General features: G+C 42.7%; 2 protein-coding genes across 2 annotated transcripts in view; both read right to left on the minus strand.

Moving 5' to 3' along the window:
* COX6B2 (cytochrome c oxidase subunit 6B2) lies at nucleotides 1–12575 on the minus strand. The gene is made up of 4 exons (XM_060783063.2): nucleotides 12526–12575; nucleotides 2349–2480; nucleotides 1122–1222; nucleotides 1–224 (listed from the first exon to the last, which is right to left on the minus strand). The coding sequence occupies exons 2-4, from the start codon at nucleotides 2476–2478 to the stop codon at nucleotides 171–173; spliced, it is 285 nt and encodes a 94-aa protein (XP_060639046.1). The 5' UTR covers nucleotides 2479–2480; nucleotides 12526–12575; the 3' UTR covers nucleotides 1–170.
* LOC132777859 (C-Jun-amino-terminal kinase-interacting protein 3-like) overlaps nucleotides 11494–25540 on the minus strand; it is a 25752-nt gene continuing 11705 nt past the window's right edge. Inside the window, exons 7-27 of the mRNA XM_060780374.2 lie at nucleotides 24128–24215; nucleotides 23470–23576; nucleotides 23204–23255; nucleotides 22402–22554; nucleotides 22038–22086; nucleotides 21706–21836; nucleotides 21112–21165; nucleotides 20766–20936; nucleotides 19792–19909; nucleotides 19393–19476; nucleotides 18919–18972; nucleotides 18268–18430; nucleotides 16237–16387; nucleotides 15707–15787; nucleotides 15501–15568; nucleotides 15272–15420; nucleotides 14660–14831; nucleotides 14228–14338; nucleotides 14012–14131; nucleotides 13317–13433; nucleotides 11494–12627 (exon numbers count right to left, since the gene is read on the minus strand). Of these exons, the coding sequence (XP_060636357.2) occupies nucleotides 12527–12627; nucleotides 13317–13433; nucleotides 14012–14131; nucleotides 14228–14338; nucleotides 14660–14831; nucleotides 15272–15420; nucleotides 15501–15568; nucleotides 15707–15787; nucleotides 16237–16387; nucleotides 18268–18430; nucleotides 18919–18972; nucleotides 19393–19476; nucleotides 19792–19909; nucleotides 20766–20936; nucleotides 21112–21165; nucleotides 21706–21836; nucleotides 22038–22086; nucleotides 22402–22554; nucleotides 23204–23255; nucleotides 23470–23576; nucleotides 24128–24215 (2294 nt within the window). The 3' untranslated portion in view covers nucleotides 11494–12526. The remainder of the gene's footprint in view (nucleotides 12628–13316; nucleotides 13434–14011; nucleotides 14132–14227; nucleotides 14339–14659; nucleotides 14832–15271; nucleotides 15421–15500; nucleotides 15569–15706; nucleotides 15788–16236; nucleotides 16388–18267; nucleotides 18431–18918; nucleotides 18973–19392; nucleotides 19477–19791; nucleotides 19910–20765; nucleotides 20937–21111; nucleotides 21166–21705; nucleotides 21837–22037; nucleotides 22087–22401; nucleotides 22555–23203; nucleotides 23256–23469; nucleotides 23577–24127; nucleotides 24216–25540) is intronic.

Consider the following 25540-nt stretch of genomic DNA (forward strand, 5'->3'; position numbering starts at 1 on the left):
TTTAAAAAATAAGTTCACAAACATATCTGAATAATTCAATCTGCTGAAACAATTCACAGCTTGGTTGATCAATCTAGACGGGGTTAGAATAGAATCATAGGGTTGTAATAATAGCCATTGTGAGGACTTTCCAAGGGTATCTCCATTTTAGATGAAGAGGACTGGGAGATTCATATTTTGCCAGCAAAAGTTCCCTGTGCACGCTGCTCATCCCAGCGCTTTACCTGCAGAAAGGGAAAGCAGACAGGAAGTTGGGCACCTTAAGAGAGGAAGCAAGACATATGGATCCACAGCAAAATAAATCACATTATATTCTTTTCCCTCCCACACAATCCCTATATAGTTGTGTGTCTTCAAGTTGTGTCTGGGGTTGACTACACAAGAAAAAGAAAACAGTGACTATCTTTATTTGGGTGCTGTAGGAACACATGACACATGATCATTTTAACAGTGAAAGAGCTTTTTAAAGGCTGTAATGTGTTGTTTTTTTTTTAATCTATAGTTTCAAGAGGGGGAGTATTTTTTTCAGTGTGTCTATCTGGATCAAGGTGGCATTGAGGAGTGGGGAGGTTCAAATCAGTGGATGGCAAACCACATTTTTTTTAAAAAAATGTCTAATTGGGGCCCTCATTGCTGAAAAGGCAAAACAAACAGTGCCTGTCTCTTTGGGGCCGGCAAAGCATTACCTCTGACTTCCCTGTCAAGCATCATCCCAGCAGAGCCCCACTTGGTCTGAAGTCAGGAGGTGCTGCCTAGCCATGAGATTGGGGGGCGGGGGGGGGGGGGGGAGCAATCCATATGTTATGCTGCATGCATCATTTGTAGCAAAACAGCATGTTCTTTACTCTAATATGAGTATGTGCTAACTAGATATACATAGGGGATAGTTTGAAACTTTGTTTTGGTTTTTCTTAAAACTTTATTTTATCCAAATTATTTTTAAATCTGGAATTATTTCAAATCCTTTTTTAAAATGCTTCCCTGATATCATGTTTGAGAGCAAGATAGACATATTCTAATAAATAAATAAATAAATAAATAGCTTCAGATTTCACATTTAATACCAGTGTGCTGCTTGACTCTTTTTGCAATGCTTGCTTAGGAATTCAAATGTCACGTACCCAAGAAATTGGACATAGGGACTTGTAAACCCTGTGGTACCACTCACATACTGCAGTGTCCTTTCCTTTGGCTTTCATAATCTTCACACATCGGTAATAATCTGTAAGGAAGAAGGAGAAGCGACGTCATAACATCTTTTGAAGTGCTGTCAGTGTCTGCCTAAACTGAGTCATTTAATATTTGTTTAATGTGCTTAATCTGCTTCATAGCTGTGTTTAATGAGCTTCTCAGTTATGGCATCTGTGTCGTGCATAGCCAGGAATACCCTTCTCTCTCTCCACTGAAAATCAAGCTAACCAAGAATACTTTCCAATATTTCACTCTTAATCTACCAAGGAAATATGGCTGAAGTAGAATGACATCTGACCCTATTTTGCTTTGGCTCCTGAGACACTGGTCCTACCCATGTTTACTCAGAAGTCCCATTATGTTCAACAGGACTTACTTCCAAGGAAGTATGATGGGAGCTCAAGATGAGAGCATTCAAGAATGACAAGGATGGTCAATTGGGTGTCCAGAAGTGTTCTGCCTACAGCTCCCATCATTCCAGCCTGTATCACTAATGATGAGAAGATATAGGTGCTGTGGTCCAGACACATTTGGAGGGCCACAGTTGCAATCCTGAAGTGACTCAAAATATAACCCTTGCTGTCAGGTTGCATCCTTCTTTCTTGAATGAAATAATTTAGTATTGCATTTAATTAGTTGTTTGTCAGGCATGCTGCAGATTCAGAGTTAAAGTAGAGTCTCGCTTATCCAACATAAATGGGCCGACAGAATGCTGGAGAAGCGAAAATGTTGTATAATAAGGAGGGATTAAGGAAAAGCCTATTAAGCGTCAAATTATGTTATGGTTTTACAAATTAAGCACCAAAACATCATGTTTTACAACAAAACGACAGAAAAAGTAGTTGAATATACGGTAAGTGTATGTAGTAATTACTGTATTTACGAATGTAGCACCAAAACATCGCAATGTATTGAAACAGCTGTGGATCTCGGCAGGAGGCAGACTGCATTGGAGAATACAGAACGCTGGATGAGCAAAGGTTGGATAAGCAAGACTCTATGTGTAAATAACATACAAAGCTGGAGGGAAAAATACTTAAGCTTGTATGATCATTGTTACCATTGTTATCATGTCCCTCCAAAATATAACAGAAACAGTTCAACATCACAAATAAAATTCATTCACTGCAATGCATCTATCCTCTTTTAAAACTCACCCAAATAATTCTGATAACAGTTACGAGTTTGGTTGGTGTTTGGAAAACGTGGGTCAAATGGAGCTGTGAGATAGTCGCCTTGTTTTTTCTTCAGCTTGGAGAAGTCTTCAGCTGCAAAAACTTTCTGCATTTCTGTGAGGCAGAGAAAGAAAACTCATTCAGAAGAACTGCCACAAAAAACCCCAGAACAATCCCAGCCACCCACTCTTGCTTTTTAGAAAATGTTGGAACTCTGTATCTGAGTGATATCTACCAATTTTTCTGGTGGAAAATTGCCCCAAAAGATATTACAAGATTAAGAAATGGCAATGCTTTTCTAGGCCAATCCAACCTGTATCTTTAGCTGAGCAGTTACAATATCTTCTTATCTACAAAACATTCAACCACGTTCAATGCTCCAGTGGGAAGGAATCCCACTAGAGCATTGAAGCACACCAAAATACCTGTGAGTTACCCTGAACCATGCTTTGACTTACAAGAAACACTGCTTGACTATCAGCAAAATTGGGTGCGAGAAATAATGTCATATGAAAGCTGCCTGGCACAACTGGGAATCATAAACTCCCTCCTGGGCACACATAAGACTACCAATGCCTCAAATCAAGAAACAGCTTTCTAAGATCTACAGAGATACTCGCAGGAACACCTCAGGAAGCAGTTCAAAAGTGGCTGCTTGAAACCCGGAACCTCAATCAGTGGCTGAGACCTGAGGAAAAAACTCCCTCCTGGGGACACATAAGACTGGGCGACTTGGAAGGTACTGAACAGACTGTGTTCTGGCATCACGAGATGCAGAGTCAAACTTAAGAAATGGGGCCACAAAGTGGAGTCCACAACATGCGAGTGTGGAGAAGAGCAGAACATTGTTTGGATACTTTATAAATACCAGAGATCTACAACAACAAAAACTGTGCCCTATTGAGATATTTGCCCCATCTGCCCAAGGATATTCAGACCATTTTATTCTCAGTGCTTAGATTACAGTATTGTGTTATTTCCCTATGAAATTGAGCACTACCTACTGAAGATAAGAGTTATCAGCATAATTGTGCATTCATATAGGTTCTGAATTTTCTTTGTAGTGAACACAGCTATTGTTTGTACAGGAATTTAAAGAGAAATACTCCCCCACCTCCAAATTATAACACACGGTTACAACATTTTCAACAAATTTTAGCCTTTGAGTCACCCTTGAAATGATATGGAAGTGAATTGAGAGATTATTAACAATGCAGTCTAGGAGCCCATCCAGACAGTTCCTTTATCCCAGGAGCTTCCGCAGCAAATAGGAGAGTGGCCAAGCGCCATTCCCTGTAAACGCTGAAGCAATTGCTACAAAAGGCAAAACATGTGAGCATTCCAGGTGTGGGAATATTGCAGTTTTTAACCAAATATGCGAATCTTCACATGTCTGTATGTCCCTGTAATCGGAAATCACAGGTTTTTTAACTGGGCTTGTTCCCAGGTTTTAGATGTTTGTTCCTGATTGGTTGGTTCCTAAAAGGGTGACACTTGAGTAGAAGGCAAAAACTTTGTTTTTGTTCCAGGTACTTCTTGACACGTGTGGAGGGCACATTTTCTGTGGCCAGGACGAAGTTGTGGCCCACGAGTCAATGTTGCACATCTTTTCACAAGAAGAGCGATCAGGAATAGCCACGTATAACCCAGGAACAGCACCCTGCTGTTTGATGCCACAAGTACACAACCAAATCTGTCTGGGCAGGTGACCAGTCAGCCAGGCTCTTAAAAGTGTCAATAATGGCAAAGTTCTGTTCCTGGCTTGAAAGTGTGTGCTCCTGTTTGAGAAGTGGTCCTAACCCATAAGCTTTGTGTGGCAGATACTTCATGAAAAATATGAACGGCACAGTTTCTCTGGCCAGGACCAAGAACAGAACTGTTGCAGTGATTTGCTGCAGTGATTCTCCGTATATCCACAGCTTGAGTCTTAAAAAAATCACTGAAATTTCCAGCAAAAGTCCTGCAGCAGCCATCTTGGGAGTCTCTAAATCTCGCAACAAAACATCAAGTTTGGACAACGGAGGCAGAAATTCCAGGACCAAACACTCTGTATGTGGACCTCTTCTGAATTCCCAGGATTTTTTGCCCTTGTTTAAAACTCGTGATTTAGTGCCGTCTGGAAGCGCCCTAATTCATTGTACATGAGTTAACTGCTACATGCCGGATAAATAGTGTCTTGTTGCTTGAGAGTTACTATCAAAATAGGCCTAACTAATACAGATTGGTTCAAGATTGAGAAAGGCGTACGACAGGGTTGTATACTCTCACCCAACCTATTCAACTTGTATGCAGAACACATCTTGATGAATGCAAGGCTGGGCAAAAATAGCTGAAAGAAACATTAGCAACCTTAGATATGCAGATGATACCACTTTGATGGAGGAGCTGAGGAGCCTTCTAATCAAGGTGAAAGAAGAAAGTGCAAAAGCTGGGTTGCAGTAAAACTTTAAAAAAACCCCAAGATTATGGCAACCGGACTGATTGATAACTGGCAAATAGAGGGAGAAAACGTGGAGGCAGTGACAGACTTCGTATTTCTAGGTGCAAAGATTATTGCAGATGCAGACTGCAGCCAGGAAATCAGAAGATGCTTACGGTACTTATTGAGAGGAGAGCAATGACCAATCTCGATAAAATAGTGAAGAGACATCACACTGGCAACAAAAATACGTACAGTTAAAGCTTTGTATTTCTAGGTACAAAGATTATTGCAGTTGCAGACTACAGCCAGGAAATCAGAAGATGCTTACTTCTTGGGAGGAGAGCAATTGCCAATCTTGATAAAATAGTGAAGAGTAGAGACATCACACTGGCAACAAAGATTTGCATAGTTAAAGCAATGGTATTCCCCAGTCACCTACGGGATGTGAGAGCTGGACCATAAGGAAGGCTGAGCGAAGGATGATAGATGCTTTTGAATTTTGGTGTTGGAAGAAAGTTCTGAGAGTGCCTTGGACCGCGAGAAGATCCAACCAGTCCATACTTCAGGAAATAAAGCCCGGCTGCTCATTGGAGGGAAGAATAGTAGAGGCCAAGATGAAGTATTTTGGCCACATCATGAGAAGACAGAAAAACTTAGAGAAGACAATGATGCTGGGGAAAATGGAAGGAAAAAGGAAGAGGGGCCGACCAAGGGCAAGATGGATGGATGGTATCCTTGAAGTGCCTGGCTTGATCTTGAAGGAGCTGGGGGTGGTGACGGCCGACAGGGAGCTCTGGCATGGACTGGTCCACGAGGTCACAAATGAACAACAACTAATACTATATCCCATGGTAGTCCATACCATAAACCAGGCTGGGCAAACTTGGGCCCTCTCAGTGTTTTGGACTTCAACTCCCACCATTCCTAACAGCCTCAGGCCCCTTCCTTTTCCCCCTCAGCCGCTTAAGCGGCTGAGGGGGGAAAGGAAAGGGCCTGAAGCTGTTAGGAATGATGGGAGTTGAAGTCCAAAACAGAGAGGGCCCAAGTTTGACTATGCCTACACGAATGTATGTGAGACCCTCTTCTGAATCCATAAATCATAGGATTTAATCAATTTGAGCCACACCCAGAACACTAACTCAAGGCTTTGAAAATGCCTCTGCAGCCAGCTCTGGAAGGGTTTTAAATGGCAGAAATGGCTGAGGTTTTCTTCAGAAGGATGTTTGGCTTCCTTTCACTCTTGTGTACTGCCATAGAATGGAACAGAAGTAAGGAAGATGAATGGGCAAAACACTCTAGCCAATCAGATACCAGTTGCTTATCTGGCACCTGCTCATTGGCCCAAGATTTGAAGCAACGGACAGAGACAAAATGGCCGCCATATTGTTACAACTTGAGGGCTCTTCCACACAGCCCTATATCCCAGAATATCAAGGCAGGAAATCCCACAATTTCTGCTTTGAACTGGGTTATCTGAGTCCACACTGCCATATATTACCGTTCAAAGCAGATATTGTGGGATTTCCTGCCTTGATATTCTGGGTTATATGGCTGTGTGGAAGGGCCCCTAGAGTATCCCTCATCCGAAATGTGTGGGCTTTGGGCCCTTCCATACAGTCCTATATCCCAGAATATCAAGGCAGAAGAAAAATCCCACAATATCTGAGTGTGGACTCAGATAACCCAGTTCAAAGCAGATATTGTGGGATTTCCTGCCTTGACATTCAGGGTTATATGGCTGTGTGGAAGGGCCCTGGGTATCCCTCATCTGAAATGTTTGGGCTTTGGGCCCTTCCATACAGCCCTATATCCCAGAATATCAAGGCAGAAAAAATCCCACAATATCTGAGTGTGGACTCAGCTAAACCAGTTCAAAGTAGATATTGTGGGATTTCCTGCCTTGATATTCTGGGTTATAGGGCTGTGTGGAAGGGCCCCGAGTTTCCCTCATTCAAAATGTGTGAGCTTTGGGCCCTTCCATACAGCCCTGTATTCCAGAATATCTAAGCAGGAAAAAAATCCCACAATATCTGAGTGTGGACTCAGATAACCCAGTTCAAAGCAGATATTGTGAGATTTTCTGCCTTGATATTCTGGGATATAGGGTTATGTGGAAGAGTCATTTTTGTAACAGACTTGAATTATTTATTAGATGACACTTCCAGGCATGGTCAAAAATCGAACCAGAAACTCCTGGGAACCAGTTTAGGTCATTCACATCTTGTCATGTAACTTTTTAGGCAGGTTGTAAGTATTTTGAAAGCTTAGAGAAGACAATTATGCTGGGGAAAATGGAAGAAAAAAGGAAGAGGGGCCGACCAAGGACAAGATCGATGGGCGGTATCCTTGAAGTGACTGGATTGGCCTTGAAGGAGCTGGGGGTGGTGACCACCAACAGGGAGCTCTGGCGTGGACTGATTCATGAAGTCATGAAGAGTCCGAAACGACTGAACGAATGAACAAGTATTTTGCAGCTCTGTACTGCCATCTTGAGGAAGACTGGAATACACTGGAAAAGTCTGTTGTGGAAAGAAACCCCATTGAAACAAAAAGAAATTCCATATGAATACCACAGTATTCTTCTTCATAACTTTGGGTGATGAATAATAAGACTGATCTTTAGGGCCCCTTCCAAACAGCTAAATAAAGTTCCACATTTTCTGCTTTGGTTTAGAATATATGGCAGTGTGGATTCAGGTAGTCCAGGGCCCTTCCACAGAGCCCTATATCCCAGAATATCAAGGCAGAAAATCCCACATTATCTGAGTGTGAATCAGATAACCCAGTTCAAAGCAGATAATGTGGGATTTTCTGCCTTGATATCCTGGGTTATATGGCTGTGTGGAAGGGCCCTGGGAGTCTGCTCTTGTTAGGTGAGAAGAACACACCATGTTGGCCTGTATAGGAAACAGAAAACTCTGGAATAAAAATGGAATTGCCACACCATTTCAATGTCTCAGCTTCCACACAACTGAATAAAATCCCACATTGTCTGTTTTGAACTGGTATATATGGCAGTGTGGACTCAGACAGGTCAGGGCCCTTCCACACAGCCGTATAGCCCAGAATTTCAAGGGAGGATAACCCAGTTCAAAGCAGATATTGTGGGATTTTCTGCCTTGATATTCTGGAATATCAGACTGTGTGGAAGGGCCCTTAGTTCCAAGCATTTATTGTGGGATTTTCTGCCTTGATATTCTGGGTTATATGGCTGTGTGGAAGGGCTCCTAGAAATGAAGTGCAAGTGGAGATATCACAAACGGAGTGACCAGAACACTGGTTATTGCTTTCCACCCATTAAGCCTTTCTCTTGACCCCACCACCTTCATAGGTGAGGCTGATAAGGCCATGAAAGAGGAACTTCTCGGGTCCCTTCCACACAGCCATATAACTCAGAATATCAAAGCAGAAAATCCCACAATATCTACTTTGAACTGGGTTATGAGTCCACACTGCTATATATCCCAGTTCAAAGTAGATAATGTGTGATTTTATTCAGTTGTGTGGAAGGAGCCTCAGTAGTTGCTCCTAAACTGTGGGAGTTTCTCCCAAAGGAAATCCCACTAGCTCCCTTTATGCTCCCTTTCCACTGACAGATTAAGACCTTTCTATTTACACAAGTCTTTGATTGATTTTAACTGTATAGCACAGCATTGTTTCAAATGTTGTGCTCTGTCCTTTTCTGTATTTTAAATGCAATGCATTTTATATAATAATTTTTATTGAAGGTTTTGATTTTTTATTTTAAAACTGGTTTTAACTATGTGTTTTTAACTGCATTGGCATTTAAGCAGGTTTTAAAAAAACTTTTGTATAGTACATTTCTTAATTAAATAGTTAATTTAAATGTTGTATTCTGCCATAAATCCTTTGACAGGGGAAAGATGGGATATAAATTGAATAAATAAATAAATAAATAAATAGTGTGAGATTCAATCAGACTATTTCCCATGGGGAGTTCCTCCAGATAGGGAAAACAAACAGAGGTTATGTTATTTGTTGCTATGTGTCTTTAAAAATATCCAAATGAAAACTTTGTTGTTCCAGATTATTTTCTGGAAATTCCTGTCACCAGCACATTTTATTCTCAGCTTAAATGGGTTTCTTTTTAAACCTGATACTGAGTAAAGGGAATCTTTCACCCTTGTCTTGCTCACTCTGCTCCTGTTCTGAGTCCTTTATTTATTGGAAGATGTGCTCATTATGTGGAGGGCTGTGGGGTCTGAGTTCATTAAAAAATAGCCTTGAAATAACTAAGTGATCAGGCATTTAGGTTATCTAACCACAAGTCTTTCCTGTTAATCATTATTTTCACATTTATGTGCATGCCATAAATTAGGATGTGAACAGTTTATGTAAATAAGTGTTATATTTTCTCTTTCTCCTTGGGTGGATATTTCATTGAAATGTTGTTGTTCTATCTCACACCTTACAGTTATGTTCCCTGTTGTGAGTAGGACATTTATCATGTGGCAGATAGATTTTAGAGTCCTTGTTACCCTTATAGTCAAATGTTAACAGTTGTTCTGTGGAATAGTTTGCATTAGTGACCTTGTCTGTTTCTTCTTCTTCTTTTTTTGCATGTATTTGACATTTGAGACCTGGAAAAGATATGGAAGCCGTGAACAGACTGGGGAGAGTGCATTTACCTGTTTCCCAACTGTATATTGATCATCGCTGTTACCAAGGAGGTAGTTTGGACTTGCACACTTTTTCTGTTTGTTGCCTCATGTTTATTTCATCTTCCACCAGGCCCTCCTTGGAGGAGGTGCAATCCTATCCAAGGAATCCTATATAGCCAATTATTGGGGATTTGAACAATGGCAGAGGGTCATCTTTGTAGAGTTTTTTGTTTAAGGACCCCATTCCACCATTGAATATGTGAGATACCAGACCCATTAAAAAAAAGAACTGTCAAGCTTCTCTATGTATACTATTTGCTGCACCATTTACCTCCACTAAAGCTTATGCTGCAGTAGGAATGTGTGTATTTGGTCCTAAACAAACTCTTGGAACTTCACCAAGGTCCAACATAGAACAGATCCTAAATACCACATCTACAAAGCTGGAAGTTCGTAACTTTCAGGTCACTTTTAAAAAATAAAAATGGGAGCGTGTGCTCTATGTGAAGCAGTAAAAAACAGGGTAGAGTACTCCATGCATCCTATCTGGATACTCACCCTTCCTGTGTGGCATGCATGGAGATTGGCGGTGGTGTCATTGTTGCCTGCACCACTGAGATTCCTAATGGGAAGATGCTGTGACATCATTTTATGTATCATTCTGGGGATACTTCCCTACAAGCAGAATCCAAAGCCTCCCTCCATGGATAAGTGCCATGTGGATATAACTAACTGACATAGAAATCCATTGAGTTTTGGTAACTGCAGACACATCTAATGTATTATTCTCCAACTAGATTTTTTTCTTTCAAATAGTAAACATTCATTTTGTCCTCTCAAGCTGAGAATGCATAAGTCAGGATGGTTGCTCCACTTTAACATTCTCATTCCTGCCCCAGCCCTGTGTAATTGGAGGATTAGTCGGCCACATGGACTACCAGTTGTCTTACCAGATAATCTGTGTAAGAATTGGAGTCTGAATGTGTTCATGTATTTTTGTCCATGTCCTGACCCCACTCACCACCATCTTACTCACTGCCAATGGTTGTTAATTACTATCAAGTTGGCTCTGAATTACAAGCACTCAATGAATGAGGGACTCCAGAACTTTCTGTTATTGACAACCTTGTTAAGATCTTGCAAACTCAGGTTTCCAGCTGCCTTGACAGACTGCAATAATCTATAATGCGGTCTTCTTATTTCCACTCTGCTGAGCATAGTCATCGTTCCCAATGTTATCTTATGCTATGTCCAAAATAAGAAAGTCTCAATTACTGTATATACTCGTGTAAAAGCCAACCTGAATATAAGCTAAGGCACCTAATTTTACCACAAAAAAAAACTGGGAAAATGTATTGACTTGAGTATAAGCCAAGGGTGGGAAATGCAGCAGCTACTGGTAAATTTCAAACTAAAATAGATACCAACAAAATCACATGAATTGAGGCATTAGTAGGTTAAATGTTTTTGAATATTTACATAAAACTGTAATTTAAGATAAGACTGTCTAACTCTGATTAAACTATTATTCTAACATTCTTCAATGTAATTGCATTTAGGTATCCTTTCAATAATAATAAAGTGAATAAGACAATAAATATAGTAGCAATAGTAGTAATAGTAGTAGTAGCAGTAGTAGTAGTAGAGTAAAATAATGGAACTGTAATAACAGTAATAACAGAGTAAAATAATAAATGTAATAATAATACAGTAAAATAATAAATGTAACAACAACAACAATAATAACAGAGTAAATTATAAATAACCTTGACTCAAGTATAAGCTGAGGGGGGCTTTTTCAGCTTAAAAAAGGGCTGAAAAACTCGGCTTATATTCAAGTATATACAATAATTCATGTTCCTTAGGGTTCTGCATTTTCTTCATCCCAACATCTGAAGAAGCCATCCTCCCTTTTGCTGGAATAACCAAAATATGCGTTGCATGTCTCAGAATTGGCTCTTGCTGATTAGAAGAACACTAAAACAAAAAATCAAAGGAGATGTTGACTCTCTGTTTTATGAACCATTCTAGAGAAACCAGTTACAGTCTGGTTCAGTGCAAAGAAGAGTACAGGCTAAATGAATAAATAAATAAGTGTAAAGCTTTATTGAGAAACTGTCTGACAGAAAAAGATCCTGAGATGTTGCCAGAGGCTCCTATTAGCCCACTGAACAAGACAAACAACAAACAGCAACCCTGAGAAACTTAACAGTGCAGCGTGTGTCTTGACCCTGGCATCATTGCGGTACTCCAGGCAGGATCAGGTTCACTCAACATCTCCAGAAACCATCCAATGCCTGTCCAGCTTCTAGAGCAAAACAGCTCCCCCTTGAGAATACTCTTAAGAAGCATCACAGCTTACGCAGAACAGCATTGTCAAGTCTGTGCCTGTTATTTCCAGATCTTCCAGTTCTTGTTCCCATGTTCCAACCCACAGAACCAGAAATGCATCAGAAAAACATACTCAAAACTGGGTGCCACAAGGACAGGGGAAGGCCATCGTTCTAATCAACCTAAAACTTTCCTCCTCTTTCAGAACTGACTGAAAGCCCCAGCTCTTGGTCTCTCGTGCTCCAAATAATCGAAAACCCCCTCCTCTCACCACTTTTTCACTTCCAACTGGTACTATAGCCCTTTAACAAGCCCTAAGCATTCTGAACTGTGGCGCCCACCCACCTGGGTAGTAAGAGGCAAGCTGCTACTGGTTTGCAACACAGGGAAGACTGATCAAATGCAGCAGGATTGGAAGGGGGAAGGACAGTCCATAACAGAGCAGGGACATTTATTATACAGGCACATCCTGTTTAAAAGCAATGGGAAGGGAAGGGTTTTTAAAAAATGGGGAGGTCAGGTGCACCAGCTGTAGATTTCCTGTGCAAAACAGATCCTGGTATCCAGATGGCTTTCCCCCACATCACTGGCTTGTGCACGTTTTACTTCAAACCCTGCAGACCCCAGAGACTTAACCAAGTTGAAGGGAAAGAGGGCAAGAGGCAGTGAAGGAAAGGTGAGGAGAAGACACCAATATCTGGCAAACGTGCCATTCCTTCCGAGGGGGAAGTCAAGCCATACCACCGAAAGCAGTACTCGTGCCCATCACCATTGCTGCTGCTACCTCAGGCCTGCACCTGCCAAACAATCAGGTGGCTTCGCTCAGCTCGACGGAGGCGTGGGTTCGGGAACAGAAGGTCACCATAGCGCTCATCTGTGTCATCCCCTAGGAGAGCACAGGAATACTGAGTCCAAATGAGGTAAAAAATGCCATTATCCCTGACAGTAGGACAAGAGCAGCCAAAAGGACCCCCAAGGCTGTTTTTGTGGCCCCTGAATCTCCAAGTCGGCCCTTTTCTGCCTCACAACAGAATCAATTGCTTTCCTTGGAAGTTTCTAAGAATGGTAATACTCCTTTGAAAAACACACTTGTTTTTCAAAACCAGAAGTGAATTTCTGGCCATTTAGGGCTTTCCATTTCATTTCATGTATTTTTAGCATCCCATGTAGTCCCCCAGATGGCTCAAGGAACAGAAATCTGGTCCTTGGACTCATACAGTTGCCCACTCCTCTGCTAATGGGATATCACAAACTCTCCCTCCATATATACCTGCAAAGCAGAGCCTAGACCCAAACCAGGGCAGCCCGGATGTTACATGTGTCCTTTCAACCCCATTTTAAATCCCCTGATATTCCCAATGACCCCCAATTTTAAAAAGTAGGGTGATTTTTGGCCCCTAAACACCCCTAATTCCACATTAATGTTGTACTTTAGGACTCCTTGCCACCCACTATCTTCAAAATCAGCTGTGCTTCAGCTAAGACTTAGAACCCAACTGACATAGAAGTAGAGTCCTACAGAGGCATCAATGTCCTTCAGAGATGGCTTTCCCTGCTATAAAGCAAAGGCCTTACCTATCCTGAGATTGATATACCCCTCTCCTCCGCTGAGCACCAAGCTGCAGTGTCTGCTTGGTTTCTCTTGGCTGTGCAGTTCTTTGGGGCTTTCAGAGGCAGATGGATTCACACATCCTACAGACAGCAAGACATCAGTCACAGTTTAATTTTTATATGTTATGAATCGCTTCCAACAAAACGGTATACATTATAAGATTTTCTGATCACAGGATGGCAGCTTTCATTCAGCAATTAAAATAACAAGTTTTCTATTCTTCCCTTGAACACTCATCTGCATTCCGCTCACATTCCGTTTAGACTATTGTAATATCTTATTCAAAGACCTTCCCTTAAAGATGATCTGGAACCTGCAACTCATTCACAATACTAAGATTTTAACATGTGTTTTGAGAGACCTAGATAGTGGTTTGGTTGTGAGTTCAATTCAAGGGGTTGAATTTTATCTCCATAACCAGGTCCCGTCTCTCATGTCAACTTGTCAGATGTTATTTTGACTTCAACTCACATATCTTTCACCCAAATTTGATTGGTGGCAACTATAGTTCTATCATATCAATTTTCCTGTGTATTAAAGAGTATCAATTTAGGCTCTTTTAAGAGCCATGGCTCTAAGTTCTCCTTCCTATATGTCAGAAATTCCATTCTTCTTCCAAAGGCTCAAGGAGGAGAACCCAGTCTTTCACGTAGGTTACCTGGGACTGAGACAAAAAAGCGGACAGCATCACGATGCCCATGGTAGCTGATCTGTGCTTGCTCCATGGCACAGTAGGGGATGCTGGTTGGGGAAGAAGGCTCTGAGCTTCCCACAAATTCTGGAAAGACAAAGAAATAAGGGAGAATTTCCATATTTAGCCAGCAGGTGACATCACTGAATACTTCTCCACAAACCATTATACATATGGGCTTACCTGAGACAAAGGGCAAAGAGATGATGGTGCCACCAGATGTGCCAACCCATAGCCGCCTCCCAAAAGCACCAAGTGCTGAGATGTTCAACGCTAAACTAAGGCTGTTAGGCCCTATGGGAGAAGGAAAAAAGAAAAAGAAAAATACACCAATAATTAACTTCATGTTGGGTGGAGGAATCCAGAATGGCCATCCAAAACAAACCCAAGCACTGAGCCGGAAAGGACTGTCAAGTACTAAGAGTCAGGTTATTTATGGCCAGGAAGCCCAGGGCTTGGTTACTGACTCACAAATTTGGGATTTTTTTGTTAACTGGTATTCTTCTTGATATTCTTTTCCATTCTCAGCTACTAATAATTTCTGGTGGCTAACATCTTATCTTGCCAATTCTTTCCCACAGTCTCTTTGGTCCCTACCAGGTCCTGCCCACTCACCAAGCATGCGGCTCATGAAAGGGCCCAGCTCCACTTCCTGCAAGGGCTGCCCAGTCTCCGCATGCAGGAGGCGCAGAGTGGAATCCAGCCGGACAGATACCCAGACGCCACCACCGGCTGCCACCATGTGCCGCACTTGGGTTTCTGGGTGTGAGGTCACCTCAAAATACCGCTGGGAGAAGATAAAACCAGAGGTTACAAAAGATTCAACCTATTCCCTTCTCATACACAAACAAATGCACAACTTCATGAAGTGGATAATAAATGATCCTCCTAAAGTTCTTGGATGGCAGCCCCTATCGGCTTCGTAGCCAGCATAACCAATGGTGAGGGATGACAGGAACTGAAGTCCACAGACTTTCTCCCATCCTCCAAATTGTTCTTAGCAATCTCCTGAGTTGCCTCAACTAAAACCAACCACTGCTGACTTATTGTTTCTTTGTTTAAAAGTAAAAACAGATCCCTTAGAGCTCTTTCTTCAAATGATCTCAACAGACCCACTCAGGAACTCCTCTTATAATTCTGCTCATCCAACAGTAGCACTCCGGATCTCAAATTTGTCATTTGTATAGCTTCTGCTTGCCACACTGAACTCAAGCTTTGGACACCCACCTGGAAGCGAGCTGTACGAGGGTCTAATACATAGACCCGGTTCCCATACCCGCACCACAGCCGGTCCAGCACAGGAATGGCACAACGGATGGAGCGCCGTGGCCTTCCCAGGTCAACCAGGCGTGGGGTACGCAGGTCCCAGTTCCGGACTAAGAAAAGACAGGGAATTTCATAAGACAGAGAGGAGCCAAACTACAGAAGAGAAAGAAGGGAAGAAGTACCCACTTACCTGGGTTCCGATGAAAAATAGCCAGAGATCCATCTCCTAATGTAGCTACTACTCGGCCCTGGGTGCAGCTGAAACAAAGACAACAGGGTTAAGCCAAGGGAAAGAAAGCCCAATCAGCACCAGATTGGGATAGAGTGCAACTTTCGCAAGGAGCACACATTAGGCTCCTGGCCTTTCAAGAGAAAGTTGAAGGGTTGCATACACACACAATACAGTGGACAGCGTCCTTCAGCTGCACCCGTCCCCTGCAGCGTCGGCAGTCAGTCTTCGCAGAGTGAATGTAGATACTGGGAGGGAAGAAAAGACAGCAAGGAATTTCCAACAGTGTAAATATCTGAGCTTTCCTGTCTAAACCTATGATAGCCCTAGCCCCTGGACTATCTATTTTACTGCTTTCATTGGCAATCATCATTTAAGGCCCAGCTGTCAAATTTCCCAATGACACTGAGCAGCCTTAGTACAGATTTAGTTGGAGGAGGTGATAGTATGAGTTGCCATACTGGGTGACATCAATTCTATTGATAATAGTAGGCCACAGAAGTGACAGAAAAAGTTACTGGCTACATAGTCCCATATGGTACTACTTGATGTTCACAAAAATAAGAAATGGCAGTCTGCTTTGAGAGGCTCAGTAAATCCAACAGACTGTGGGTGACCAACTCAGGAAAAGGCTCCTAAACTACAAAAGTTCACCTGCTCTTGTTTTTCCCCCACCATACACCAAGGTCACATTTACCGGCCTTCCTGGGTTCCAAACCAGATGGTGGGTTCAGTACCAATGGCCTCCATCTCCCGTGTTTCATCTTCACTGTCAGATCCGGGTGCCAGAGGATCATCAAGAATCTCAGGCTCTAGCTGTGGGCTCTCGCTGTCAGGGACATTAAGGCCTGCGAAGGACAGCCACAGAGAAAAGAAAACAATTTTGTCAGGGAACACAGCAGCAAGTGGAGACACTGCCTTGAAGTGCTCATGTTCTCACCAACCTTACCTGTGAATATGGTAGAACTGAAAAAGGCCTCTCCTGTGAATAGCAGGGTCTGGAAAGGCTTACTAAAAGTGATATAGTCTATCAGATAGTCTGGACCTAAGCTATATTGATCTTTATAAATCAAAATCAGCACTTTGTGCGTGGAATCAGACTGGCAGCCAATGGAATTGTTGGAACAAGGAAACTGTGTGATTCCCTGTAACCAGTCCCACTTAGTGCTCACCCTACAGCTCTCTGTACCAACTGAAGTTTCCAAACACTAATCAAAGACATCTTTAAGTAGAATGTGTAACCAGATTCGGCACCTCTAGGAATAAGTACAGTTGTTCTATACCTTTAAGTGCGGAAAAGCACTCTTGGGCACTGCAGAAAACTTGAGCTTCCAGATTCAAGACTGAGTTCAGAAGTACCATTTGTTTGAGGCTGAAAAAGTCCTGTTTGACAATCAGGAGAAATGACTGGATGGTCACTTCTGGTTTCTGTACAAGGCTCCTTGGGGCCCAGTAATAAATTCTGCACATATAAGTCCAGCACAAAATAAATGTATCATTTCCACAGAGCTGCCTATTATCATTATCATGATAGCTAAACTTTGTACTCTCCCCTCCAATTGTCAGTTCTGTGGCCGTACCTTATTTATCAGCCTTATTTGCATGCAGTTTATTACTGGAATGGAGTCCTTACCCATGAATGGAACAGGTGCCCTTTGCATATAGGAACATTTCTACAAGTCCAAGATCTTGTAGAATTTCATGTGACATGGCTGAAAAAGACCTTTGCAAGGGACCTTGGGCAGTGCTAACAATTCAAGCAGTCAGTGCTGAACAATTAGGCCAGTGATCTGGCTTGGTGGAAGACAGTGCCATCTCTCTTTCAGGAATACTTCTAAAATAATAATGGCACTTAGGAGAAGAAATGCACTACACCAAATAACTCACAACATTTGGAAAACATTTTCCCAGCAAACCAAAGACACTGTGAGATGAGGCAATAGAATATGCTACATGTTATTTATCTGAACATTTAAAGCAGGGATTGGGAAATTGTGGCCCTCCAAATGGTGTACAACTACCAGTTCCATAATTCTGAATGGAAAAAAGTTATAGTCCAAAGCATCTAGATCATGCATTTTCTCTCCCCCTCTCTCTTTTTAAGGAGTATCTGTGCATTTTGTTCTGTTCTTTGTTTTGATCTGTTTTCTGATCTTAAACAGATCAGAAAACAACCTTTCATTTTATGCTTCAGCAATGCAATCCTTGGCTTTGAAAAACCACAGACTTCACATTCAGTGTTAATTCTATGATTATATATGGTCTTGGAAGGAGTATTTTAAGAAGAAACATAGAGAATCAGATTCACAAGAAAATAGGTTCAAAATGTGCTTTTACGTACACTTCCATAAAATGCAAATAGAAGCTTGTAATGGAATATGGACAGTATGGAGCAGAGTTTGGACAAGTTATTTCTGAACTGCAGCTCCCATCACTCTGCTTTCTCCCAGTTATTACATTTACTAGCCTTGATGGGTAGAACTGCATATTCTAGGAGCTGCACTCAAAGCAAAACAACTTGTCCAAGCTCTGGAATCCCTCCCTTTCTATAATCCAAATGCAAGGAGGAAAACTGGCTGCTGTAAAGAAGCAAGAACTCTTGCCATAGAAAACCAGAATTTCACTCTAAAGTCCAAATTATCCTCCTGAGTGAAGCCCTAACGATTTTGCAAACGTCTTCCCTTAGTATGTCCCTCCCAGATGCCCTCTCATCCTTCCTTGTACTGACCAGGCACACAGGCGATGGAGAGAATGTGAACTCCAGGCAAGACAAAATGCTCCAGGAGTTGGTTTGAGTTCTGGGCATTGAAAAGAGTCACTTCACTTGCAGAGTGAGTTCCAGCAGCCACCCAGAGCTGTGAGCTGGCTGCGATGCACTGATGGGGGCTACCCTATAAGTGAGAGAAAATCAGGCGTCAAACTGAAAGCCAACCTAAATAACAGAGAGTCGTCACTAACCTATGCAAAACCGAAAGCTACATGAACCTCCCAGGGGGCAATGAGTTGTCCCTCCACATTCGCAACTTTGATTTTTGTGATTTTGATAATCCACAGTTTTGATTTAAAATATTCTCTCTAGAAATCTCTAGGACCTCTAGTATGATTCTATGGTCAATATTCATGCAGGAGGACCTAAGTGATTTTGAGAGATAATACCTCTCTAGGAATGTTTAGGTCCTTCAGTGCTATTCTATATTCAACTTGCAGCTGAAGTTGACAGTGGAGTCATGCAGAAATTCCTAGATATATGTTCACTCCGGAAAAAGTATACCTATCTCTATATTCACAGCTTTTCACTTTCACAGGGACTCTGTGCCTCTAACCCCAGAAACTGTGGAGGGCTGACTGCATTAAATCTAGGCTGAAACCCAATACTTACAGCCTCTGGCATTTCTTGAGACTCAGGTCCAAGTGATGCTGCAGCACACCAGAGCTACAAGGGAAGAGACACAAGTAAGCTTTTGAGACCTGCTGGTTCTTCCTATAAGCTTTTTGACAAGAATTCTACCATCCTCATTTCAGCTACAGTCAGAAGCTTTAGCAAGGTAAAAGTGGCAAATACACACACCGGAAGAGAATTAAAAGTGTGCCAGTTCAATTTTTAAAAAGATTTCCTCTTAACTCGTGGCCATATCTACATAGGAGCTGACCACAGTCACTCGTGTGTGATTCCCTGCATTCTTTTCAATGGGTTTTAAATTAGAGTGCCTCAAGTTTGGGGGTATGTGTGTGTATCCAATTGCTTTATTTACCCTCTGCCTTTCCTCCAAACCTGAAACTCAAGCAAGTTGGAAAAAGGAATGAGCACCCCTCTCCCAATTACTTGATATCTGGAGATATTGTGCTTTACTACCTTGGTGCTGGGGTCTTTCTGGTCCAACATCCGGAGCTGCACAAGTGTAGGGATGTTAGCGCCCCATGGAGATGGGTCTTGGCTCTGCAATGATAGGGGAACCAAATCTGACCATGTGGAAACTCACCTTGATAAGTTGCCAGTCACGTGAAGGATGATTTTTCATTATATGGTTGGAGGAAAACAAACACAGGTGGTCAAAGTCATTCCCTGGCTTGACCACATAGGATCAAATATATGCAGCCTTATTTTCCACATTGCCATTTTTATTCCATGATCAAATGATAGGGAGTACATACACAAATTAAATACATGCATGAAGAACATCACAGTAACTTCCTCTATCACCCTTCTCTGGCTCTAATCTCATAAAGCAAGGATGTGGGCAAGGGTGCTGACCTGGAGCTCAGGTGGCTGGCTCCAGCCATGGATCTGTGCCCGGCCGTGCTCCTGCCAGATGTGTGAGCGGATCTCCCGGTACAGTTCTCGCCGCTTCTGCTGTGGAGAGGTATCCGCTCTGCAGAAACAGAAAGATTGATAACTGGCGGCTCCATGCAACCATGGAAGCTAATCCTGCACACAACTAATGAACATCAACCTCAAATATTTTGGTACAATTTATTCAGAAGTGATGCCATCAAATTGTTGCCCAACGCTGACTATATTTCTGACCCTGACCTTGGAGAAGTCTTGCCAGTCAGTGGTGGGCTAGAGGGACAATTGGTCTGTCTCATTACCATAGTGCTTATTTTGTGCAGATAGAATGATTAGCATGTTTTCAATATATGTCAAGTGAGCAAAGAGAAGGGATGCAATTCTAAGCATCCCTAGTTTTTTTTACAAAATGTCAAGAGGATCACAATGAGCAGAAAGCTATCTACCCAAGATTCTAGAACAGCCTTTTCCGATGCATATTTCCATGTTCAATGAACTACATCATGAGCCAGGATTTGTGAGGATAGCGGGAAATGCAATCTAACCGATTGCAAAGGACCCCAGGTTCCATCTGGAGCAGACAATACCAAGCAGGATGAACTGCAGGGTACTTCTGGGACCACAGCAGTACATTTTAAATTGAATATTGATTATAAGAATCATGTACTCAGTTGATATGCTCTCCCATTCCTACATCTTCCTTCTGCAAAGTGCTGATGGTATCATCATAGACTCCTAAATTGGTGGGGACCACAAGGGTAATCTAGTCCAACTCTATGCCATGCAAGAATACATAACTAAAAGACTCCTAAAAGTTTCCCATCCAACTCCTATTTGAAGACCCCCAAAGAAGAGAGTCCACTAGCCTTTTTGGCAGTCCATTCTGTTCTTTAACAGTAAAGAGATTCTTCCTAATGTTTACGTGGTATATAACTTACTCGCCGGTGGGTGAGGTAGCTCGAGGGATATATCGCAAGGCTGGAGACAACTGTCCGCCGTTCCGCCCCAGTTCATTGCGGGCACCGGGACTAGATCGGGCTCTCCCTGGAGGCAGCGGAGAAGCGGGTGATCTCTCTGGAGAATCCGAGGGGCTGAACAAACGGTCAAAGCTGCAGGGGAAAGAGAAGTGAGGAGCACTTAGGGCTCTCGCCTTGGAAAGTATATACATGTTTAGCAATTTAAAAACCCTCAAAGATGTCTGTGCTGAAAGCAGTGGAGTTCTTTATGAACAGAATAAACCGTGTATTGTGTTGCTGATTTGTAAAGACCTTACATGGCACCTACATTTTCCAGAAAGACGACTTTTTCATCTGGACAGCTTGTTCCTCTCGTGAAGCCCTGGAAAGAAGAAAATGTTGTCTAAAGGCTGCCCGATGCCTCAACAATAACTCTTTTTCTTGTGGCCTTATCAGCCAATGTATAATTGTCAAGGTTATAAAATGGAAGTAGACAACCGTATATGTAGCCGTTTCTCTTCTAACACAGAGAAACACTGAGCAGGAGTGGGAATCATGGCCTAATCTAGGGTGGGCAAAGTGTGATTTGAAGGCTGCATGAGGTCCCCAGACCACAAAAATGCCACACATGCTCTCTAGTATAGGTAGAGTCATTATTTCCACATCCCACATCTCTTGGGCCTTATTAAGCCCAAGAGAGACCTTTTTTAAAAGTAGGAACTAAAGTTACTTCTCAATTTTCCATTTTTTTTAAAAGCTTCTCTTAGACCCAAAATGACCTAGGAGGGCCTAAAAGCACAGTGAAAATGCTTGCCATGGCCACTAAAAGGAATGTATTGTTGGGAGGGGTGGTTATTTGCAAGGATGGTGGTATTTCAAAAGACCTGAGCCCAGGGCCTGTCAGAACCTCAGTGCCACAGACCTGAGTAGCTCAGTGCGTCGAACAGCTTCTTGTAGTTCCATCAGTCTCTCTTTGTAGAGGTTGCGTTCCATCACCACCCGTGCCATCTCAGCTCGTGTGAACCTCTGAGGCCGTGATGAGCTTCCTTCAGCCTAAGGACAAAGATGGGGATGCTGCCTCATCAGCACATACACAAACATACCCTCACTTCCTTCAGAGTCAGGTCCAGAGTCCTGACTCCCACTTCTGTCCTGTCAGAAGTTTGGAGACTCTTCCTGGTCCCCATCGGCTCTCCACAGACCCCAACAACCCCAGCAGACATGACACATCCCAGGCATAGATGGCCTAGTTACCTCCCCCTCTTCACTGGAACGTCTTGTATCCTCAAACTCCTGTCGGATCCTGGAATTAGAAGAATGAATGGCTTGAATACATGCTCACAGATTGATAACAACTAAAACCGTATTAATTGCAAGCTGATATCCTGGGATGGGAATGAAGTTTCTTTCCCTTTTAACTGAGAGATCCCTAGTCTCATGATCAGCTCAACATGAATTGATTACATAAATAATGCTTAGGGGCAGCAGCTACCAAACAAATAGCTTGTTGCTCTGTATTGCTATTTAGAGATACTGCTCTCCTCTGCTTTACTGGAACCTATACAATCAGTACTTGCTGATTGTATAAATAACTGCAAGTACTGTGACTAGATCTTACCGGATGAGTTCTAACTCAGCCTCCTTCAGCTGGGCTTGGCAGCGGCTCAGGGCCCCCAATGTCCCCTCACGCTCCAACCGCAGTGACTCGCGCTCTTCGGTAAGCTCTTCCACACGGGCAATGAGGTGGCGACGAGCAGTATCCAAAGCGATCCTGGTGAAAGGATGAGGTAGTCACCAAGACCTGAGATCAACGGCATGCTCCCAAAGGACATCCAACTGAAACTAAGGCATGGCAGAGCAGCTACAATAGACTGGGAATGGCTAGATCCAGGTTTGTTTTAACTTTTTGCTAAGTCAAGTGCCTTTAAGTATAGCAAACAAAGTTCTTTCCCTCAATGATGTGGGGTGCTCCCATCACTTTAGGCCAGCGATTTCCAACCTTTTTCTAACCAGGGACCACTTGACCAGGGACCAATTTGACCAGGGACCACTTTGACCAGAGATCACTCTCCAACATTAGTACCAAAAGGGTTACGAATCAGTTTTTGGCCAACTTTAGATTTGGTTTGGTTATTTGGGGTACTGATTCAGAAAATTACATTGGATAGACCACATCAGCTCTAGTTTCAGATACAGAACATATGGCATCCAGCAGTCGCCATCTGCTTGCCCACAGAAAACCATATTCAATAAGCCCCAGCACTATAAGTGGGTTTCGCAAGAACAATCACTTTCATTGCAATGGTGTAGTAACGGTGAGGCCAAGGACCATATTTTAGTTCTTGCAAACCACTGGTGGTCCATGGACCACAGGTTGGGAACCACTGCTTTAGGCTAAGGAGGGAAGGCTTTATTCTTACCGTGTTTCTTGCAATTTAGCATTTTCTGCCATGACAGTTTCTAAGGCATCCCCTATAAAGACATACAAATAGAGACAGCACTTAACTGTTAGGGCACAGGGCCCGTTCCTAGCTCTACACAGACTGGGGAAATTAGGAACCAGGATTTACAGGAAATGACTGACATGAAGGAGTGAGACCAAGATTTTCACACTCTCTGGGAGGAAAAAATCCTAGTAGGAAATGAATGCAGAATGAGAGTGATTGAGAGGGTTTTCCCTACTCACCCTGCAAATCAGCACCGTCGTCCATATCACTGAGAAGTTCAGGGCTGAGGCCCGAGACCTCGGCGAAAAGGGAGACCGTGTTGCGCTCGAGGGTGGTACTCAAGGGGCTGAGAGACAGACAGACAAACAAACAAACAAATAGACAGACAAGAGTTCCCCCCTCCCACCACCCTCCAGGTGGCCACGCACACCCATGTCTGACACCACAGTAGACAGAAACCAATGGGGTGATATGGGATTGTGCACATGTGTGTTATCCAAGGAAAACAAGGAACGTAGTGGTGTAATCTTCAAAATATTACCCTCGTTCTTGATCTCATGACTGCTATGCTTTGAAAATTTCAGTCGTAGAAGGGACTATACGGAAAAAGTGAATACCTATCTGGCTACCATATTTAATGTTAGGTGTTTATCCAAAACAGCAAGTATGATAGCAAGAAGGGCGAAATCTCTTGATATAAGAGCACTCATAGAGTGAGTAGGACAGAAGAAACACCAGGAGATGGGATGGTCATGCTGAAGTTATGGAGAGAGGAAGGAAAGTTGAAAGGGTTTCCCTACCCTGCTAGAGAAGTGCCAGTGAGCAAGAAAGCAACAAGTGTTTTGACACTATGTGCTTCTTTCTCAGGGGCGTAATAATTGAACACATTCCTCTTACCTGCTTGTTTGTTGTGGGTCACATCCCAGTTCTGGAGTGGAGTTTACAAGATCATCCAAGTCAAAACACTGCTTTTGAGTAGGAGAGGCTAATGATGAAAGAAGGAATGGGGGCGTGGAAGAACATAACACTTAGCAATTCTGATGGATTATCAATGAGTACAGCGTCTACACCAAAGACCCCCAAACTAGGATCCGCAGGCTGGATGCAGCCCTCCAAAGTAATTTACCCACCCCCTGCCCTAAACTTTAGATTTAGGGTTGCCCTAAGTCTGAAACAACTTGAAGGAATACAACAACAACAATCCAAATTAACTTGACTATCACAGGCCCACATTTCCCACTAAAATACTGAAAAGTTGACATTGGTTAAAACTGCTCTTTATTTTAAATATTGCATTGTTCTTTCATGTTTTTTTTCCAATGCAAATAAGACATGTGCAGTATTCATAGGAATTTGTTCATGTTTTTTTTTTTTTCAAACTATAGCCCGGCCCGTCAATTCTCTGAACTGCCTGGAGGATAGTGAACAAGCCCTTGGCTTTAAAAGTTTGAGGACCCCTGGTCTAGACCGAAATAAGTAATAGTACAACTCTACTCTGCTTTGATTAGGCCATACCTGGAAAACTGTCCAGTTCTGAACATCATTCAGGAAGTATATTGGCAAACTGCAGTGTGCCCAGAAAAGGGCAACCAAAATTGTAAAAGGCCTGGAAGCTAAAATCTACGAGGGGGGCTTAAAGAGCTTGGTATGGTTAGCTTGGAGAAAAGAAGGCTAAGAAGGGCCGGGCTTTAGCACGGCGGGTTAAACCGCCAGCTGCAGAAAATCTTGCCAATTGAAAGGTCGGCAGATCAAGCCCGGGTTGGGGTGAGCTCCCAACCATCAGCCCAGCTTCTGCTCACCTAGCAGTTCGAAAACAGTAATGTGGGTAGATAAATAGGTACCACTTTGACAGGGAGGTAATAAAAGGCACCCATGTGGACATGTCAGCGATTCAATCAGGAGAGCATCTAAAGACGACAAAGCTCCTCAGCATGGAAAATGGAGTGACAGCACTCCCTCCCCCATGGGCAGAGTAGAGCACAGCCTCCAGATGCCAGAGATGGAAAAAGATGGGAAGACTTTACCTCTGTTTATGTACTGTCTGACTTTGTTAATTGTATAATGGCATTGAATGTTTGCCGTATATGTGTACGGCAAATCTGCCCTGAGTCCCCTTGGGGAGATAGGGTGGAATATAAATAAAATATATATGTATGTGTGTATATTGGTAAAGGTAAAGGTTTCCCCTGTCATTAATTCTAATTGTGTCAAACTCTGTGGGGTGGTGCTCATCTCCATTTCTAAGCCAAAGAGCCGGTGTTATCTGTAGACACCTCCAAAGTCATGTGGTTGGCATGACTGCATGGAGCA

The sequence above is a fragment of the Anolis sagrei genome, chromosome 6 (genome assembly GCF_037176765.1).
Source record: "Anolis sagrei isolate rAnoSag1 chromosome 6, rAnoSag1.mat, whole genome shotgun sequence".
Taxonomy (NCBI): domain Eukaryota; kingdom Metazoa; phylum Chordata; class Lepidosauria; order Squamata; family Dactyloidae; genus Anolis; species Anolis sagrei.